Source organism: Lycium ferocissimum, chromosome 7 (genome assembly GCF_029784015.1).
Source record: "Lycium ferocissimum isolate CSIRO_LF1 chromosome 7, AGI_CSIRO_Lferr_CH_V1, whole genome shotgun sequence".
Taxonomy (NCBI): Eukaryota; Viridiplantae; Streptophyta; class Magnoliopsida; order Solanales; family Solanaceae; genus Lycium; species Lycium ferocissimum.
Genome location: NC_081348.1, coordinates 23,671,409 through 23,693,465, shown reverse-complemented (window position 1 = coordinate 23,693,465; position 22,057 = coordinate 23,671,409). Strand labels below are relative to the sequence as shown.

At 37.3% G+C, this 22,057-nt stretch overlaps 1 protein-coding gene across 4 annotated transcripts; it reads right to left on the bottom strand.

The window, feature by feature from the left end:
- Positions 1 to 781: 781 nt before the first annotated feature.
- On the bottom strand, positions 782 to 18,591 carry LOC132063910 (mediator of RNA polymerase II transcription subunit 12). Of its 4 annotated transcripts, none has more exons than XM_059456666.1 (13): positions 18,202 to 18,591; positions 14,106 to 14,299; positions 12,600 to 12,659; positions 12,410 to 12,515; positions 11,335 to 11,403; positions 11,084 to 11,137; positions 10,749 to 10,856; positions 9,547 to 9,696; positions 9,108 to 9,455; positions 6,598 to 8,990; positions 2,850 to 5,423; positions 2,225 to 2,552; positions 782 to 1,681 (listed from the first exon to the last, which is right to left on the bottom strand). In XM_059456666.1, the coding sequence occupies exons 2-13, from the start codon at positions 14,222 to 14,224 to the stop codon at positions 1,223 to 1,225; spliced, it is 6,768 nt and encodes a 2,255-aa protein (XP_059312649.1). In that variant the 5' UTR covers positions 14,225 to 14,299; positions 18,202 to 18,591; the 3' UTR covers positions 782 to 1,222. The 4 variants fall into 4 exon arrangements, with proteins under 4 accessions (XP_059312649.1, XP_059312650.1, XP_059312651.1 ...); XM_059456667.1 differs by having other exon boundaries at positions 14,106 to 14,290; XM_059456668.1 differs by lacking the exon at positions 18,202 to 18,591 and adding an exon at positions 16,601 to 18,111.
- Between the last annotated feature and the right edge of the window lie 3,466 nt (positions 18,592 to 22,057).

Below are 22,057 nucleotides of genomic sequence, written 5' to 3'. Positions count from 1 at the left end.
CTTTAATACAACTTGAAGTTGCTTAACATCACTTTTTCTGGCGATGAATCTTTATTTTGAATATCCACGATTGAGATTGGCATTTTCACCCCTGTAAAGTAAAAAGTATGTGATGTCATTATTTTCACATGGACTACAGGATTAATCAGCTTTAAGGTCTCTCTGCTAAGATTTAACTTGAGATAATCTGCAAAATTAATGTGACGTAACCGGAGTCAAATGAAGAACTTTAAGCAGTAAAGAAGACATGTATCATGCATTAACTGGCAATGTTTCTTTCCCCCCTACCTTGCCACCCAAAAGAATCATGAAACCCCAAACAACAATTCCTAGAAAAATCAAAATAAAGAAAAACATTAGGAAGTCAAAACTTATAAACTAACAAAGCAACTTCTCTTGCACGTTCATATTTGGCAGTAACTAAAAGAAAAACCCTGCATAATCTCCAGAGAAAACACTATTAGTCGTGCACTAACCTAATAACAAAAGTGCAAAATCAGAAATCTCAAACTCACAAGCAATATCGACCCTTTAGACAACCTCTGGCATACAAAACATAATATCTTAGCCACAATGAACTTACATAAGCATTTGGGGCTGAATATATTCCATAGTGCTAGCATTTTGAAATGCAAATGCTAATTAACAGCATCAAAACCCTCTTTCACCCTTGCGTGTATGTGTTTGGGGGTGGGTTTTTTTTTTTTTTTCGGGTGTGGGGTGGGGGGCCGGGGCGGGGGGTGAGTCGGAACAACAAGATAAATTAATGAGAGCATACAGATAGTTCGCAAGGAATTTTACTCTAATTTTGAGGATACAAAATGACTTTTGCATATCATGAAACAGCTACATATAGTTCCTTTGAATATTCTAATCAGCTCAACGTAATGGAAACAATAATTCCAATATGTACAACAACCACTGGACAGCGCCAAGATTCGGGCAAATCTAGTAAGGGGCTTAACGAACTAGTTAGTAGTCGAGCTGGGTTCTAGAGCAGTTGGATGGGAGGCTAGAGAAAAGCTGCTTCGCGGTTTGTCTGCAACCCAATGCCCCAGAAAAGAATGTGCCTCCTGGCAGTTTCATATGCCGCCGAAGGCAAAGAGAGCAACGCTCTGACATGGTGATTCCAGCCACCAAACAGGTGTGTGGGGTTAGTTAATGAAAGACCTGTCTCAGCTCTGCGCCTCACCCAATTCAAAAAGAAATTATGCAACTCAAATCAGCTGTCATCATCTACTGCACCTATGTATGTGAGATCTGTCCTTCTCACCCTTACAGTGCCTTTAAGCCAGTTGGAGGCCTTCAAATTGGCATGATCACCTCCACCCACCAAGGGAGAGTTACTTGATGAGTGGCTTGACCCTGCCCCGTCCTCTAAAAGAATCCATGGGTCCACCTCAAGATCATTCTCTTGCTGTGATGATACATGCTTCGCCTTCCCAGCCACACTCGTGGCAGTTCGTAATAATGAAGCTGGATTCCTCTGAGTTTGGTTTGAACCATTAGAAGAGTGCAATACAGATATTGGGTTGCTGGGTAGAAGCGAACTGAGAGCAGCAGGTGCTACTGATGGGGGCTGACAAGATATTGACCACCGAGCAGAAGGGAAAAGAATTGGCATGGCACTTTGGATGCGCCATCTGACTGTCTCAGGCAGCTGCATCCGATCCAATTCATTCTGCACCAATCAAGAATAGTAATGGAGCACCATCATGTAACTTATTGACAATACTTCAGAACCAGCCAAAGAATGGATAACTTATAAAATATATACATTATAAAACAGTGGTTAATTTTACATTCAAAAAGAGATAATGAGAGCAAGAAAGATGGAGAGAATCTTTAATCAAGCAAATGGCTTTAAGGGTTGATTCAAGTATACGCTGGTGGTGGCTGCATCCAAGGTTGTGTATAAAGCGTGTCAACGAGTAAACCCTATAGATAAAAAGAGCCCTCATATACACATTCATTGTACTATTATTTATACTACAGATGTAGTTTCAAAAAATATGTAACGGCTGCTTAATGTGGAGAGGAAAGACAATAATATTATTTAAATGCTTTTGCACCACAACATGAAGTTGGACCTGGAAATTTACCGCTTTCCATTTAGTAAAGTATTTCCATTTAAAATACTACCTTTATCATAAGGTTACTAACTCCAGATACCGAAGTACTATGTAATTCTATCTGCATATTAAAGGCCAAACAAGAATCAGACCTGAAGACTCTCGGCTGCTTCACGTTCAAACGCAGAGTAGTCCTTGCTAGATTCACTGAGTGACTTAGAGCTAGATTTCCACTTGAGCCAGCGTGGTTGGTGGCTACTCAGCAAACCATGCAATAACAGTAATAAACGATCAAAGAGACTTTCTAAGGACATAACCACAGAAGCAGCAGCAGAAGCCTCCACAAGTGAATCTACTTCTCTCTTCGAACTATAAGCTTGCTTAGAGGAGTGGCTTGAATCTTCATGCACAACCCTACTTCCAAGGATACGTAATATAACTGAGGCAAGCATGTATCTCATATTACGCGCTGATGGTTCCCTGTCACAGCAAAATATGACGATTAGCATTATATAGACAAACCTCCTGTTACTTCAGAAGATATAATCTGCATACCACAATGGATATATTCCCTAAAATCAGCAATTAATGGCAAGCAATTATGCGAGTTGCATAAAATTAACTCACCACCCTAGAAACTTTATTTAATTGCATAAAACTACAGTTGCATATCAACTAATCACTATGTTAATTTTTCAGGTCGTGCCATATACAAGTATTATATAGTAGTGGTATGTTTGAGCAATGGCAAAAACCCAGCCAATGGTGTATTCTTACCTATCTGCATATATTATAGGGAATAGTCTCAGGATGAACTGCAGGCGCAGTGACAACGACGCACGCAATGCCGCGGGTGAAGGTGGTACTGTTTCTGCTGGACCGGTGGCTCGTCTGGCTAACCCAGGACTGCTACCTCTCGTGCCCTTGCGGCTTTTAGTTGGTGGACTTTCAATTCCAGAAGCAACTGTTCCAGCAGGCTTGCTTGCTTCACGAGTAACTGCATTGATCTGTTGCTCTATGTGGCTCATCTGTTTGATCATATCAGTAGCAAATGTGCTTCGTGAATCATCTGAAGCTTGATCCAGACAAGGGAGAATTAGATCGACAAGGGCTCTCTCAGTGACATGCTGCTGACTGACAATGAGCCCTTCAACATCAACAGTATGACCAGACCCCTTCACAGGCCGCTTCAAGATAGTCCCTTCATCCACCACCTCTCCTTCTTCTATAGAGGAAACTTCAGATTTGAACTTTTCTCTCTTGCTCGTTGCAGGATCAGAGTTGGAGGTACACCATCCCCACGGCTTCCAATATTGAGCTCTAGTTGAGAGACCTCTACTTACAGCAATATTATTGAGCCGTTGACGAACGGATTTCCTTCCAAAAAGAACATCCTGGCCTCCTAGAAACCATTTAGCCTGTAATAGCATAGAATCCTCTAGCGACCTCCCCAAAAGATGTACAACTTCAGAAAAAAGCGGAGCAGCATCAGGTCTAACAAGCAACCTGGTAAGGATCATTTCAATAATGTTGCTCTCGTTCTCTGAGACTGATGCTTTATCAGTGTTGGGCGAGAGGGATCTTAAAGCTTCAACTAAAGAGAGATCATGGGCCTCCAGCTTCTCAATTACAGCTTGCTCGTTCAAGAGGAGCCTAAGCTCAACCCATTGCCAATGAAACTTGGCAGGCTGCAAGGTATCCAAAATGTATACAAGCTTATCAAGAAGCTTTGTCTCGTTTTCAGCACAATGGAACTTTGACTCCCCTTGTACAGACACCTGATTTCCATCATTCTGTTTAGCAATTGGCTGAGGTATTCTACAATCAATAAGGGCATTCAGGAAAAGCCGTGCGCGGAGTGGCACAAAGGCAGAAGCCCTCGAGCGCAAGTCAACACCACTTGCTTCTAACAGGGATGCAAAATCAGAATCAACAGTATCAGCAGCTATGAGGTCATAAAGGCTGTGTGTGTCTCTCAAACATACTTCACGAAAAGGCAAGTGCTTTATAACATCACCTAAAGCCAACATTAAAGAGTGATGCAAGTGCTGACCCTCATCACGTGTCCCAGAACTTGCATTGAAAATCAATGGCCTCCATAGCACAAATGCAAACATTGAATATGCAGGAGGGAAGACCAAGTTCAAAGGTAGCATCCGCTGCATTCTACATAGGGCCAGAATAGAAGCTTCACCCAGAAGTTCTACAATAAATCCATCCGAAACTGTTCTACAGTTCCCCACAAGCACCCTAAACCAGTGGATGGAAATTTCAGCCAAACTATCTGCTTTCAATGTCCCAACAGAACGTGCATTCCCATTCGAATTGGACCTCATACTCCTCACAAAATGGACAATGTCCAACCCATCCTTCAATCTGAAGAGGGAGACCATCCTCTCCAGGCTAGAAACTCCCTGAAGAATTGCCGCAATAACAAGTGCAGACACAGCTGCAGATATTTTTGCAGCCCGCCCAATGGCTACACTGGGCAGATTACAATCATTCGATTCCGGAGACATCTGAAACTGAGACCTAGGAGCTTTTCCAGGAGCAGAAAGTTGTGCAAGGGCAGAGGATGTTTCTGTAGCAAGAGCAACTTCAAAGACACGACTTTGACGCTCTCCGAGAGCTTCCTTAAGTATACAAAGACATATTACATGAATGCGTAAGATGCAACGCGCAAACTGCAACGCAGCAGAAGTGGATGAATTCAGGTGATTATTACTGGCAGTCAGATCAGGAATTTTTGCTATGACCTGCCCAACATTACAAATAATTGCAGATATAGCAGAGGAAACCAATGTCGGGTCTCCTTCTTGAGCGGCACCACCTGTCTGCCTCATGCAATCCATTAATCCCATTACAATCTGCTGACCGATCTGATACACATCTTCCCATTTTTGGGATCCAGGAATTTTTCCAGAGTTAGGCCCAAAAAGCTTTCTGTCTTTGCCATAGAAATAATTGACAGCCTCATCAACTTTTTTCTGCACAATGTCTCTCATGCTCAAACCAACCCTAGATACCCGAATACCAGTTATCTTCTGCCGGAAGTAATCATCAGGATCCTGCACTCCCACTGGGACACCAAGTGGAAATCCAAACTCTCCATCCGCCAGTCTTCCAGATTCAACTTCAGAAGCAAGTCTCTTGTCGAAGGTTGACTTGACATTCTTTTCCCATTCAGTAACACTCCCAACACTGCCATACTTCTTCAAGAGGTAACGTGCATAGATTATGGCTGGTGAGCCTGAAACTCTTCCATTTGATGTCAGAATAGCTTGAGCACGATGCATTACCACTGACAATGTTTCAGGAATAAGGTCTGCAGCGACTATAATGCCTTCATACCTGAACCAAAGACATAACAGGAGGTAAGGATAAAGATGGTCCAATAGTTCAACCCTATATCCCAAGAGTGCAGTTCGACAGTTGACTAAACAAGAGAAACCACACATTAATTCAACCAGACAGCAGAAGAGAATCAAAAAATCTTGTGACAGTTACCAGAGATAGTCCAATAGTTTCAAGCCAATTACCTAAGGATGCACTACAGCCGTTAACTGAACAGAACAAACCACATAATCATTCAAACAGCAAACAGAAGAGAACCAAATATCTTGTGACATTTACCCTAAATCTGACTCCACTCATAAAGTAGATACTAAAGCAGATAAATAAGTACAAAAGTTCCGGCTCATACGTCAGAAACATGAATAACATGTAAAAGCCACGACACAGTAAAATAAAACAAATTACATGAACATCCATATATAAATGTATTAAGAACAAAACCATAAGCTTATGCAAGGCCAGACCGATGGGAACTAAGACAACCTTGGGATATGCATCTCTGTTTCTTTGACAGGAAATAGGGAAAAATTGTTTTGGTCAGTTCAATGCAATAACAGTGCTTATAGAAGAATGTAAACTATCTGAAGGCATAAAACAACCTAAGTGATATAGAACATAAAGGAACGAAGAAAGCTTTTCAAAAATTAAGACAAAAGTAGAATGTAAGACGACACTAATTTAGATCCATGTATAGCAACTATAAAAGATCATTTATTTTTGCCTCAAGTACACACAAACTTGCACCTCATGATTTGTTGTGTACATGACAGCACAAACTTATCATTCTAAGAATCTAGGGAGATGCATTCATCTCATATCAAAGTCAGTAACAAGAAGAAAACAAGTTTTATTTGCACATACTGGACTCCACCATCCAAATTGATCTACCAATAATACTCAAGGAACTTCATAAATGATATTGTCAAAAGAATTTGAAAGCATTGTACCCATGAATTTAAGAGAATTAATTTATTGCGGTCATTGTTTTCTAATTGACCCTTCACAATGTAATTTCTAGCCTCTACCAAAGATGCAGCCAGAGCTACAGTACACATGTTAATAACCAATCAACTAGAACTGACAATGGCAACATGTTCAAAACCTGATGACAAAACAACTGCAGAAAAATAACAAATGTCACTATCTTAAATGACAAAAATAGAGAGCTCACCTCCGCATAGATGATAGAAGATATGCTTCACCTACTTCACAGACATTGTTTTCTGTGTTCTTAGGAATTGTTAGAATGTTCCTATTACCATGAACTGTAGCACTGCAGCTGCCAAGAACCTTGGGTAACAACCACAGAAGAAACCTGGCTGCCAAAACTAATTCATCACAAGCATCAATCAGATATAACACTGATGATAATTCATCTTCACCAAGCTTCCATCGCACACAACCCCGTTCATCAGCAGCAGAGAATGGTCGACCATATTGGCCAACCTTAGTCACAGTCTTCTCGGACTCTTCCACTAGCTGCTTTACAACACCTATCAACCACACGGTCATAGTCCTTTTATCTACAAAACGTATCCGCTTCAAAACTTTCCCAATGGAAACAATATCTCCATTAGGCATTCTGGTACCATCTGCTGACTTGGGAATACTGCCTTCAACGCCAGGCCTGTGATGTGGGCAACTAACCTTACTATCACAAACATGGCTTGTGGATGCTCCCTGACTACCTTCGATCCTGGCTGCAGCCAACTGTGCAAGACTTTGAGTTTTACGGACAATTTTTTGCCGACCCCTTGAAGCTGTCTTGGCTGGTTTAGGAGGTGGTTCTGCTCTAAAAGACTCGATGGACTTCTGGCCTTTCCGCATCCACCAAGTCTCCTCATCATCGGATGGATTTTGTGCATAGATCTGACTGTAAGAGCTCTTCTCTTCGCTTAATTTTTGTTTCTTTGCCCTTCTGCATTCTTCACACCCCGGTGTTCCTTCACTGTTATCCATCCCGTTGCTACCATAAACAACACCCTTCTTAATACTTACGTGAGACTCATCAACTCCAGTATCTGCTGACGAAGAGCTTGGAAATTGCAGCAATGCTGTTATTGACCCTTTTAACTCTTCAAGCTCAACACCTCTGCCAACATCTTTGGACAAAGGAAAGGATCCAGATTCAGATCTCAACTGATTAATGGAGGTTGCGGATAGACTCTCACCAGAGTTAGAACGAGGCTTATGCTTATGGTAAGAACTGCCACAAGCAGTGTTGTAGCTATCAATCATCCCATGAAGTACTAGCTTACGTTCATTGCAGTAGACATTCATTACCTCTGAAAGTACAGAGGATGCAGCAATTCGAGCTTCTTCTAAAGCATCATGGACATAAGGACCAGGTAGATGCTTCAAGATTTTACAGTGTCTTTTTTGTTTCATGGGATCGGAAAGAGGTCCATCCCCATCCATTATTCCACTAACAATCAGCTGCCTCACATATGCTTGTGGGTAAAAAATTCCAGCTCGGATAAGTTCGACAATCAGTAGTTGAAGACGCTTGAAACCTTCTGTATTTTGCACTTCATGCTGATCTATCCAGCACACAAGAATATCATGCAAAGGGCTTGGGCTATCAAACATACCTAGGAAATCACCACATTTTTCACGGGCACGCCTTGAATTACAGAGAGATTCAGAAGCACCCGGACTCCTACCAGCATAGTTAGTCAGCTGGCCAGGATCTTTTCGAAGATAGTCATTCTTTACAATTTTGTGGTCCCTGAGCCTTGATGAAACTCCTGCCTCTCTCATCTTCAGTTTCAAAAGCCTTACAGCAACATATATAGCAGAAAAATCTTTCCTCCCAGTGAACTTCATTCCTCGTGGTGGGGCATAACGGAAATCCCTGAAATCACACGTTGCCCACTCACAGATGAAGAAAACAGAACAAATAGATGACAAAGTAACACCCCGGATATACTTAAGCGAAGAACGCAAACAGGAACTGACTTCTGCAAACCAACAATCATCAATAGAACTCTCATGAACATTCTCAAAAAGCAACTTATATGCTTCTCTCAAATCCCCATGCGCAAGAGCCTTATCCAAGGCATGTAAAGCTTTGACAACACTTTGCCCAGGATGGCCAGGTCGTGCAGCTGTTGCAAGATGCTGCGCTCGCTTCTGAATTGAAGATACAACACGACCGATGGAATAAGAATCAGACCGAACCTCCGGGCCTTTATCTCTAAGAAAATAAGCAACTTCAAACGGGCCATTTTTAACCTTTCTAGTATCCTCAGTTACCTTCGAGTAGAGACTCCCATCAGTCACGACATTGGTCATCACACATGGTGGCATAGGAAAACAATCCAAAGCGACAAAAGTATCAGGCACAGCCAGCATCAGATATCGAAGCATCTCAACAAGAGCAGCCATAGTATAAGCCCTACGAGAATTGTCAACAAGATCAGATCCGCCGGGAGAAGGTTCTTGGATGAAACGAATAGCTATTCCCACTAGAGTGCGCACATAGGACTGAGATAATACAACTGTGTCTATGAAACCATAAATTACAGGTAATAACAACTGCAGAACCCCAAGCAATTCCTTTTCCTGAAAAGCACAAGATAGGAGACATCACGATCTCAGAAAAACAAAAAGACTGAAAATAACTGGCCAACCATTTAACATTTCTGTTCAGATTGAAACACGTTTTTAAGCAGACAATACCTTTAGTTGGCTGAGCACCCAATCAATAACGAGTGATGGGATAAGCAACCCTTCTCTGTGATGCCAATGTAAAATGCGCACAACATACCACCATTTAAAATGCAGCGAAGGCTCCTCACAATCAATGGTCCCCAAGGTTGGATCGCTCTTAAGCTGAATTGATCCTGCATAAACCATTTGTGGCGACCGATCTCTGATATGTAAAGCAGAATGGACACCATTTCTTGAAATAAATTCATCCAATAAATATTGCAAGTAATCAATAACATCTTTTGTCCAATGCTCAGAGCGGGAAATATGTGTTTTGTCTGGCACCCCAGATGATATACTGGAAGAGCCAGGGCGAACCTGCAAGAATAAAGTACAATCTGATCCTTCTAATGGTACACTTATTCAAATTAGTTCAAATCTAGATTCGGCTATCAACCAATATTGTTACCTGATTGAGATAAGTTACTTTGACAAACCATGTTGCTCTTAGTAATGGCACGTTATTTCTGATAAGGACTTCAAAGAGTGACTTTTTCCTATAACCGTGAGGAACATGATCAGCCAAAGACTTTAGCCTTTTATGCTGTTGGGATAATCCCTGGGAATAAGTGCAAATTTCGTAGTTAATTCCAGTTAAATTTATCAAAAAATTGTTTGTGCAAATAGTGCATCAAATATTATATCATAAAAGCTATCAAGTAACTTCAGACAAAACAACAGAAAGAGGAGTACCACTGAGCTTCTACATCAACAATATACACACTTTCCTTCAAGCTAAACCTTAAAATAGGCGAAGTGTCTATGGCTGCAGAAGCCATTGTAGATGAAGTGAATATCGTAAGTGCAATAACAGCAATAGAATGCCTAAACTAACAGCCCGATCCAAGTCAATACTTAGCAATATTTTCTAGTAACTTCTAGTTGGTGCATTCACCTAGAAGTTGAGCAAAATGAGCAAGTAAACGCAAGTGATACAATATTAACTTGACTGCTAATGTATGAATCTGTACTCAATCTCTCACATACTTTTTTCTTTCTTGGCCAAGGATGTAAGGTAAGTGTTGTTGCATCCACATTGCCTAAACTAAGTCACCACATCAAAAATATTGCATCCAATACACAAAGAAAATGATGAATAATAACAAAATGGAGAGACTCAGATTTAAGTATTTTCCTCTGGCTGCCGAAAGCTAAAAGCATGTCCTTTTCCAGTCTTCAGAAAAGAGAAACTTAATCGAGTAGAGTAAGAATGCTGACTGCATGGGATTAGATGTTAAATAGGTGGGGGAGATCTTCTCTAGCAAGAAAGGCCTAGATATCTTTCAAAATTCCAAACCCAGAAACTTCACTGGAAACTCTAATCCCTATGGGAAAGGAAGTAGAAAGAAAGAAAAATAAGGAAATAAGATGGTCCGGGGATCCAAATTCATTCATATACGTACTCCACCCAACTACGAACTAGCTTAAATCAGAACAAGACCAACTAGTTTCTCTTTAATGCTGTATCATGCTGAGCAACTACATACTGTGTTTTTTTTTCTTTTCGGATTCAAGGCTGAACACTGCATGTTTGCAATCAATAAGGACATTCAGATGTCACATTTCGTCAGAAAGCCATTTCACGGGTTCCTGACGAGATGGAAGGCTAACCTCAATCCACTTCTTCCTGAACTCTTCTCCGCATGATCTTTGATCAGGAAAGATACCAGGTTTCGTCAACTGTAAGCCCTCAAGAGGAACTCCATAAACCTGACCTGCCTGTAACGTGAATAAATTCATGCGATCACCAGGTTAGTGTCATGTTTTTTGGAAATACATGTTACATTACATGGAAAAGACAAACTTTAATTCATGAAGTCCTGAAGTAATCAAGAGAATTCAAGCAAAAGACCAGATCCGTTGTAAAAGATTGCCATATAATTCATTGATTGCTGGTGGCATAAGCTCCAGAGCAAAATAAATACCATCAAAACAAAACATATTACCTTTCGCTTTTGAGCTCGAGACTCATTGATAGCCCTGTGACATTTTCTAATTGCCTGCAGAGAGAAAGAGAAACAACTAGTCAGTAATTTAAAAATGGCAGACTTACCAACTTCAACAAACAAGGAACGAAAAATCAGAATGGCATACATACACTTTCTGAAATGGAAAATAACACATATATACACTAGAACAGTCTAAATTGAACACATAAGGCAATTGACAGTCCAAATACATATTCTCAAGAGTTTACCTCCTTGCACTTAAAGATAACAGGCTTCGTAAAAGCCTGAACCTGAGATAATGATATCTCTCTGGATTCCTGGTAACATGACAATCAAAAACCAATTAGATAATTAGTCTCTACCAACCAAACGAGCCGGAAGAGTCGAGGAAGCAGAAGAGATATAAGGCCACAAAATAAGAGATAGAGGAGAAATGAAGATACGGAAAAATACAGGAGAAGAAAAGAACAAAGAGAAATTTCAATAAAGAAGAAAACAGACGAGGATAATGGTGACGAAAAAAGAGCGGGTTTTCTAGTTGATAGAAAAATAGAGTGAAAAATTACTGGATTTATAATCACCTACTCTGCACAATAGATGCATAGTTCTCCTATTCCAGAAGAAAAAACAGATCATGTTGCTAGTATATATTAAAGAAGATTCTTTTTTTGCTGAAGCTATACAAAAGAGCATTCATAACTGTGACAAATGCCGAATGCTTTCTATACAGGCTTGGGAAGGGGCCAGGAACATAAAGCACCACACGAAAAACTCTCCTAACAGTTAGGTCTGCTGATAGTATTACCCAAATGGGGAACTAGATCACACAGTAATCAGTCAACATAAAGTCTTAACGCTTCGTCGCGAATAGGCAAGGAGCTCTTTTTCATCATGGTTATCAGGCTAAACAGTGGATCAGCTGACTAGTACTATCGCAAAAATTTAGGGTGACTAATGCCACTGGAAGATCAGATTTCTAATTCCCTACTATGCATAAGGTTATGCCTCATTCTAGTCCCGGTATTACAAATTCATTAGACAGTACAACTCATGTATTCTTTTACTAGTGGACCAAGAAAAACCTAAATGTTAACTTTTTAAATTCTTGAAAGACGCCATACTGCAGATATTTATATATTTGGGGGCAGGAAGAAGAAAGACAGGATAACCAGTAAAATTGTTACTGTAAAGCACCTTAATATTGTTTTAATAATAAAGCAGTTAGCTTAAACAAAGATAAGCATACGGGAACAAGTAGAAAAGTTATACTCATGCAAGTACCAAAAAAAAATATATATATATTGAGCAGCGCAGAAAGAATACCTCAAGACCTTCGACAGTCTCCCGGTAACCGGATTGGACATATTCTTTGGTCAATGTCTCCTCAGGGCAATTAGGAGTCTGAGGGAGAAAATCAGGTGGTCCAAGTCTGAAAAGGAACTCCAAAGTTAGCAGAATGGTCCCATCTAAACCTACCAGTACTCAGTTTTCACGATTTAAGTTCGCCAGTTACCTGGAATTAAGATGTTCCTTATCACACTTCAATTTGTATGGGGTCAGTTGTACTGGCCGTCTGCAAGAACAGATCATGTCAGCTTCGTTCTTTTTTTGATAAAGTAATAATTTTATTAAAATTAGGGGCATAAAACTCCTGTATACAAGAAGTATAGCAAAAATCAGAAAACCTACAAAAAAAAAAAATATATATATATATATATGCGCCTAAACATATTATACATAAAGGAACCTCACAGGTCCTCCAAAAAGAAACAAGGGATAGGAGGCTATTCCTCAATTGTACAAAGTAGCATCTCAACATCTTCACCTTAGTCTACCACTTGAGGGAAAATTAAGCAAGAAAAAGGGAAGAGTTCACATAGATTGAGTTGGATTCTCCTGGAAAGTCCAACCCAATCCTTCTGTGCTTAAAACATAAAGTGCAAATAAGCTATTCAAAGAACCACTAGACAAAGATGAACTACGGATGCATGGAATCCATAAAACCTAAAATGTGAAAGAAAAACTTAGGTCTTACATAGACACGGTCTATGTTTCTTCCTTTTTTCCTTTCTAAAGAAAAGATTTCTTTTTTCATATTTGCAATGTGGTGTGCCATTATTGCTTGTGCCAGTGCCTGTACACCGGGAAAGCTGACCAACAAATATTTTTTACACACGTGATGATTATGATGCAGTTAAAACAGTTGAACAATCCAATGACTATCAAACATCAATTTGATTTAAGGGTTGGGGGAGATCCCATTGTTGGTCCATTATGCCAACTGTAAGACATTTCTTTTCAGGCTAAACTGGCTAGTAAACCTACCCGTAACCCGTCATAATACACCATTTTCTCGGGATTCTAATGCCAAGGGACAAGATACAAAAAAATTCTACGATTCGATCCCTGTACTCTCATAATTAAAATGCAATCGAACACTGCATCCCAAGTACACCTGGCAAAAGGTAATTCAATTCACACTTATGATCCATTCTGGTCACTTTATAAAATAAGTGATAGAACTAGTGGAGGAGAAAGCAACAAACATGTCGGCTTCTATTAATTATCATTGTCTGCACTCCATGATTTTGAATTCCCCACCAAATGCTCCCTTTTACCAGTGATTTCACCTACAATTCCTACCAACTTGATGAATACATAGACAAAAATGAAGCGACCAAATTCAGGATCATGTATTCTTTGACTTCAACTGCAGTTTATCCTGCCTTGATGAATTCATAAACAAATATAAGGTCACAATGATCAGTATGTCCAATGCACACACTACCAGATTTTTTTTACATGTAAGGCTGACACATCCACAGATAGTTGAAACCGGCAATCATTTTATTAAGTAAATCTGGTTTATAGTCTTGTTATGCCTCGAGCAGAAGGGAAAGACCTGTGTTAACTTTCTCCAAAAGTACTACTGAAATAACAAACAAGCTTCTGGCAATGCTATTAAAAGCATGCCCCATACAATTATTCCTGATGAATTCCACGTTACCGGAGATATTACCTGGAGAAATTAGGCGGAAGGGAGGCTGATTCCCCCCGAGATGAATCCCTGGCTGACGGCCCCCCAATATTGCTGTTATTAACTGCACTAGTGCAGCTACCACCATGATACCTTTGCATCTCTGCAAACTATCACCTGCATGCTGCCTCCAGCATCGGACAACAGTAGGATGTATTCTAGTGGGCCTGCAAGAACTGTTACAACAGTAATTACAAAAATATGTAATAATAATAATAATAAGAAGAAGAAGAAGAAGAAGAACAACAACAACAACTACTACTACAAGAGCTAGATTTCAAATAAGGCCATAATCACTGTTAAAGAAATGCACTATTGTGTAAAAACATACATATAAATAAATATATGCATGTGTGTTTGTGCGGAAAATATATATTTAGAACAATGTATGTACACATACAGAAGTATGTGTGTATGTACATATACTGGCATCTGAGCGCGCGTGTGTGAGTAAACATATATATACATCTATAGCAGTACTACGTTATTTGCAGCCTCCTGTAAAGTATCAACACTTTGAACAGACTTCTTTTTTTTTTCTTTTTTCTTTTTTTTTGATGAAGTACGTTGTTGCATTAAAAAAGCATCAAGAAGATGCATGAATGATTACAAATCATATGGTTATAACTCCAAATACTTTGAACAGACTGCTGCCTGTCCTATACAATTGAATCCAATCTTCAAAAAAATTGCCTTCAAAGGGTATTGTTTGTCCTATGTTACAGATCACACATAAAAATAACAAATCAAAAGCAAAAGAGTATTCAACTCCTAAGGAAGATTTTTATCAATCTCAGAGGCATATCTTGGACAATGCCTAGCAAGATTGTTGACACTCTTTCTAGCTGGGAGGACGCTGGGATTGGGGAAAGGAATAGAAGCAACTGGAGGATCATTCCAGGTTGCATATGGTCGACAATCTGGAAAAAAAGGAACTCCAGATGTTTTGAGGATAGAAGTAGCACTCTACAGAAGATCAAGCAAGACTGTATGTTGCTATTTTGTTTTTAGTGTACAAAGAATCCCTCTGTAGATGCAGCATCAACCCTAGAAGTTCTTGACTCATGTTAGGATTTTACTTTCTTAGCTTCTTAGTTTTCTTTTTCTTTTGTAAAGGGGTTTTCAGTACTACCTAAGTACTGGTCTATAATTGTTACCTGTTCAAAAAAAAAAAAAGAGGGTATTCAACTCCTATTCCAATGTAAATTCGGAATTTAAAAGTTATCTGCAGTTGCTACCTATAAAGCATATTAGCAGAAGATAATGGACATTTACTTCTATTATTATAACCTTACATCTTATAAAGGTACTTGGGCAGAAGATCGTTGAATCCTATTTCCTAGATTAATTATAACTATGCACATACATAAATTCTGCTATTGTTAAAAGAACCGCAAATTTCTCTATGTGCTTTCGCAAGCTTAAGTTATGCCACGTTTACTAACTTTGACTTGGAAACCTTGTAGACACGATGGTCCACCAGGTGATTCCAAAATCATTTACACCTTAAAGTGAACATCAATTGCCTTGTATAGGTCTACAAGAGGTGTTCTACAAGGAATCGCCACATGATTACTGACTATTCAACTAATAAACACCTGGACAACAAGAATTACAAAAAGTACCTGTTAATTAACTATAAAATGTCACTTCAAAGATAGACCTTGAAAGCAATAAAGTAAGTCATTCGGATTGAAATAGCTATAAAACCTTCTGCTTAGGCAACGTCCAAGTGCATCCACCTAATTGACCTTCTCTAGAATTTTTGAACTGAATTCAGACATTTTCTCCAACAAAAAAGCAAGATGTATACACAAGTACACATACAAGCTATGTACAGAAGTAACATAACCACAATCTTGTTTCTATCTTTTCATTTGTAATGCTAACAATAAGTTATTTGTCTCCGTATACTTGCATGATTAATAAGTAAAAATGCACCACCCTAACCTGCTGGACCCAGGGGGACACGAAAATACGAAATGCACCCTAATAGATTTCTAAGGGCTCCTACAGCATCATCGAGAAGTTTGAAACGTTACCATACAAAGGTAGCAAGAGAACAATGAAGCTGATTGCTCTAGCTAAACTAATTAGCAACGTGGGACTCAAAGAGACGATATAGTTGTTCTTAACTCAAGATGGCAACCACTTACAAGCAATCACGTATTGCAGTACATTCAGCAACAGGCTTCAATCTAGGCTTCAAATGGAAACTAGGGTTCGAAAATCCACTAGAGTACCCTTAAGTATAGTACCTTAGGTTTTGGGCTTACATGAAATGGTGACAGATACCTGAAATTGGAGCAAGCGCTGTAACTAGTAAATTTGACTTCTTAAATGTGCACCCAAAATTTAGCACAGACAATATCGAAACAACAACGTCAAAGAATGTTAGTCAATGATCTCCTAAAATAGAAAGTTTGCAATATAATAATTAAAAAATTCTTCAACAAAAACCCAAGGAACTAACTTACTTAGAAATCCCACAACTAATGCAAGCAGAGCGAATCTTGCGACATTTTTTCGACCATTTCTCAACAATCCTAAGATAGTAACAAATCCAACTACACCACATTGCACATTTTGCGGCCAAAGGATACAGAATGAGCCGATTAGCCACCATTGATAGTCAGGAAAAGTAAGCGAAGGAACTAGATCCACCAGCGGTTGACTTCAAGGGTTTTGACTAAAGAAAAACCCCTACAGATTCTAAATCACCAATGAGATCCTCTTCCCAACCTGGTCAAACATTTCTTTCCATGCCAAACGATGGTGAATAAATAACAGAACGTCCAAAATAATTACGCACTATTACAGTAATCTCAATTAATCAATCAATTAGGCGTCAATGCCAAACTAGTCGCATCAAAACGCACTATTACAGTAATCTCAATTAATCAATCAACTAGGCCTCAATCCCAAACTAGTCGTGTCAAAACGCACCATTACAGTAATCTCAATCAATCAACTAGGTCTCAATCCCAAACTAGTCGCGATTGACTATATGAATCCTTTATATCTATGCTACTCTAGTTGGGCCCATTTCATTCCAACTCTAAATAATACTCCATATATTTTAAAGGCAATTAATAAGAGGTTCTCTAAATAGCACATGTATACTTACATACAAGTCGTACAAACGACCATCACTATTACAGTAATCTCATTTAATCAATCAACGAGGCCTCAACCCAAACTAGTCGTGATTGAAAATATGAATCCTTTATATCTATGCGACTCTATTTGGGAACATTTCATTCCAACTCTAAATAATAGTCCATGTCTTTTAAAGGCAAATTAATAAGAGGTTCTCTAAATAGCACACGCACACGTACATTTACACACAAATCGTACAAACGACCACCAGTATTACAGTAATCAATCAACTAGGCCTCAGTCACAAACTAGTCGCGATTGACTATACGACTCTTTTATATCTATGCCACTCTATTTGGGCCCATTCATTCCAACTCTAATAAAACTCCATATCTTTTTAAGGCAAATTAATAAGAGGTTCTCTAAATAGCACACGTACAGACAAATCGTACAAACGACCACCAGTATTACAAAAATCAACCAACTAGGCCTCAATCCCAAACTAGTCGCGACTGACTATACGAATCCTTTATATCTATGCCACTTTATTTTGGCCCATTTCATTCCGACTCCAAATGACACTCCATATCTTTTAAAGGCAAATTTAATGAGAGGTTCTTTAAATAGCACACATACACGTAGACGTACACTTACATACAAGTCGTACAAACGACAACCAGTGTTACAATAATCCGACGCCCAAGAAAATCAATACCCTTAAATTAAAACACAACCAAAAGAGCAAAAAAAAAAAAAGCAACTAACTTTTTTCAGATTAAAATCAATGCCCAACCCTGCAAGTAGCATTATTAGCTGAACATACAACTACCCATATCTACTAAAATGCACAAATTTCCATAATTTCACAAAAAACAAACTCAATTAACCATACCCAGAATAAAACAAACAAAACCCATCATAACAAAGCTCCAAAAAATTGAAACTTTAACCAGTTATTCAATTACACAAATTAGATCACCTGAATTAAATCAAGAAACACCGTAAAACGGTGGAATCTACCACAGCCAATCACTTGTAATTCTCAAAAATTACTGAGGGTTTGAAAAGGCAAAAAAAAAGGGTTTTTTTTAAACTGAAAGTGAAAGCTAGGGTTTTGGTCCCCAACTCAAAATTCGAAGCAAAAGATTCAGATTTCAAGTGAAAAGATAGAGGATTTTGAAAATTTTAGGGATTGAATTTTTATAGAAGCGAATCGTATACAAGATGTCGAGTAGTATTTTGTATGTATAGGTTTTGATATGTATAGATATATAGATATAGAGAGAGAAAGGAACAAGATTGAGTTAAAATGTGTGTTTTTTTCTAGTGAGAGAAAGAAAGGCTCCTTGGATTTGTGGAAAGCGTGGGGGTGAGGGGGTTTTGACTCTTTTAAGTTTGATTGATGACGATGGCATGTACACACACTTTGTGTTCTATTATTGGTAATTTTAAGAATAACTATAACTTGTGTCAAAATATATCAAGAATATTACTTTCATAATTTTTTTGAATATTGGAATTCTTGAGACGAGATAGGATTTTTCTTTGGATACAGTACGATATGATTTAACTTTGATGTTCTAATAACGGGAAAGAAGAAGGATCGTGATCTGAGAATTTTTTACTGTATAACGTTTGCGCGTGTTTTACTAATAGAATTGGCGCGGATATAACTGAAAAATGCATGAAAAACGAAAACTCATAGCACGAGACAGCCAGGAAATTCTTGTGACGAGATTGAATCTTTCTTTGAATAAAGTACGGTATAATCTAGTTTGATATTCTGACAACGCAAAAAAAGAAAGATCGTGATCTGAGAGTTTTTAACGTATAACAATCGCGCGTGTTTTACTGACAAAATTGGCGCGAATATAGCTGAAAATGCATGAAAAATGAAAAAAATATAACACGAGATAGCTAATTTAGCTAAAAACTTAAAACATGAAAAATATTTTCATGTCAATCTTATTTGTTTAAATGTTGGAATCCTTGAGACGAGATAGAACTTTTCTCTGGATTAATTACGATATATTCTAATTTTGATATTCTAACAACGTAAAAATAAAAAAATCGTGATCTAAGAGGTTTTGATTGTATAATGTTTGTGCGTGTTTTACTAACAGAATTAGCGCGAATATAACTAAAAATGCCTGGAAAACGAAGAAAAATATCGCACGAGATGGCTAATTTAGTTAAAAACCTAAAATATGAATATTTCCATATTAGTTTTTACACTAGATGGTGTATACTTGTGTTTTTGGCTTGCTCATTCTATTATTGGTAATTTTAAGAATTATAACTTGTGTAAAAATTATCAAGAATATTGTCATAACAAAAAATTTAAATGTTGAAATTCTTGAGACGGGACAGAATTTTCTCTAACTAAAGTATGATATAATCTAATTTTGATATTCCAACAACGTAAAAAAGAGGATCAGAGTTTTTAGTGTATAACGTTCGCGCGTGTTTTACTAACAAAATTGGCATGAATACAACTGAAAATATATAAAAACAAAAATTGTTGGGATTATTGAGACGAGACAGAATTTTTCTTTGAATAAAGTACGATATAATCTAATTTTGAGGGTGAATTGATTAAATTACCCTCTACAAAATATACCAGATTGCCTTTGTGTTATATCATAATCGACCATGTATACAAAGGGCCATCATAGGGTCATATACCTCTATTCATTTTGTAAAGACCCCTTTTAACTAATTTCCTCCTAATTTTTTATATTCTAACAACATAAAAAGAAGGATCAAGATCTGAGAGTTTTATAATGTCTAACGTTCGCGCGTGTTTTACTAACAAAATAGGCGCGAATATAACTGAAAATGCATGAAAAATGTTGGAATTCTTGAGACGAGACATAATTTTCATTTGGATAAAGTATGATATAATCCAATTTCGATATTCTAACAACATAAAAAAATAAAAAAAAAATAAAAAAGGATCATGATCTGAGAGTTTTTAAAATGTAACGTTCGCGCATGTGAATATGACTGAAAATGCATGAAAAAAAAAAAAAAAATAGCACGAGAAAGCTAAGTTAGTTCAAAATGTCAAGAATATTACTATAACAAAATTTTAAAGTGTTGGAATTCTTGAGACGAGATAGAATTTTTCTCTGCATAAAGTACAATGTAATCTAATTTTGATATTCGAACAACGTGAAAAAAAAGGATCATGATCTGAGAGTTTTCATCGTATAACGTTCGAGATTGTTTATTGACGTGAATATAACTGATCAAAATGCATGAAAAACGAAAAGTATAGCACGAGACAACTAAGTTAGTCAAAAACTTAAAACATGAAGAAAAAGAATCCATATCAATTTTTCCTTGGATGAAGTACGATATAATCTAATTTTGATATTTTAACAACGTAAGGAAGAAGGATTATAACCTGAGTATTTTTAATGTAGGGCAAAGGTGCAAATATACCCCTCAACTTTGAGATTTAGAGTAGATGTATCCCCCGTTAAAAAAGTGATGTACATATACCATTGCCGTTACAAAAGGGTCCAAATATACCTCTGCCCTTACACAAATAGTGCAAATATACCCTTTTCACTAATGGGTTTTTTTAAAAAAAAAAATCATTTAGCTTATTTTTAATTAAAAAAATGGCATGTGGCTTTAAAAAAAAGTCTACTCATTTTTTTTGAGTAGACATATTTTCTAACGCCACATGATAATTTTTTTTCTGGTGGTTCAGGTCTGGTTAGTTTAAAAAAATATCTTTATGGCTTTAAAAAAAATAAGTCTACCCATATTTTTAAACAAACCGAACCCAATCCACCAGGAAATAAAATTATCATGTGGTTTTAGAAAAATATGTCTACTCAAAAAAATGGGTAGACCTTTTTTTTAAAGCCATGTGGTATTTTTTTAATTAAAAAAATAAAATAAATGTTTTTAAAAAAAATTACGTCAGCATAAAGGGTATATTTGCACCATTTTATAATGACAGGGTATATTTACACCACTTTTATAACAGGGGGTATATCCGCTCTAAATCGCAAAGTTGAGGGGTATATTTGCACCTTTTCCCTTTAATGTATAACAATGCACGCGTGTTTTACTAACAAAATAGGCGCAAATATAACTGAAAAACACATGAAAAACAGAAAAATATAACACGGGACAACTAAGTTAGCTATAAACTTAAAACATGAAAATTATTTTCATATCAATTTTCAACAATTGATTTTTATATATATATAAACTATTTTTTGTGAAAAATATAATATGATAAATTTAATGTTATGCCTACTATGCGTAAAGTGGAAATTTCCACGTTATTTGTCAGGTTTGAATATTTAGGTCTTATGTGCAAAATAAGGAATGCGGGCATTGAATGTCTTAAAAACCCCAAGGGCCTGTTTGGAAAGCCACCTGGTAATTGGAATTCGTGTAATTAGTAGGGTAATAGTTACACAACTTAGTAATTACATGTATAATTACAATGAGTTGTTTGTTTGTCATAACGTAATTACAGTGTGTTGTTTGGTTGCACAAGTGTAATTACACAGTTAGTTTAATTTAAAAATAAAATTTAATTATAAAATTTAAAATTAATATTTAAAAAATATTTGCCTTTATAAATGATATTAAATTAGTTATTTAATAACACATTATTTTTTAAAAATATATTAATTAATAATCATATATTTGTAACTAATATTGTAAAAAATAATTGATATATATATTTCAAATTAACAATATTTAATTTTAATTAATTATAAAACTTAAAAGAAGATTTTTTTGTGAGAACGTCATGGATTGGATGTTTGACAAAAAAATAATATCTATAAATATAATGCCATAAC

Excerpts from the sequence above, each read along its gene's own strand:
- LOC132063910 (XM_059456666.1), bottom strand. The coding sequence starts at position 14,224 with ATGCAAAGGTATCATGGTGGTAGCTGCACTAGTGCAGTTAATAACAGC. Across the intron at positions 9,697-10,748 it reads TCAGGAAGAAGTGGATTGAG|GGATTATCCCAACAGCATAA; the intron begins GTTAGCCTTCCA and ends ACTTATTCCCAG. Across the intron at positions 2,553-2,849 it reads CCTATAATATATGCAGATAG|GGAACCATCAGCGCGTAATA; the intron begins GTAAGAATACAC and ends TTGCTGTGACAG.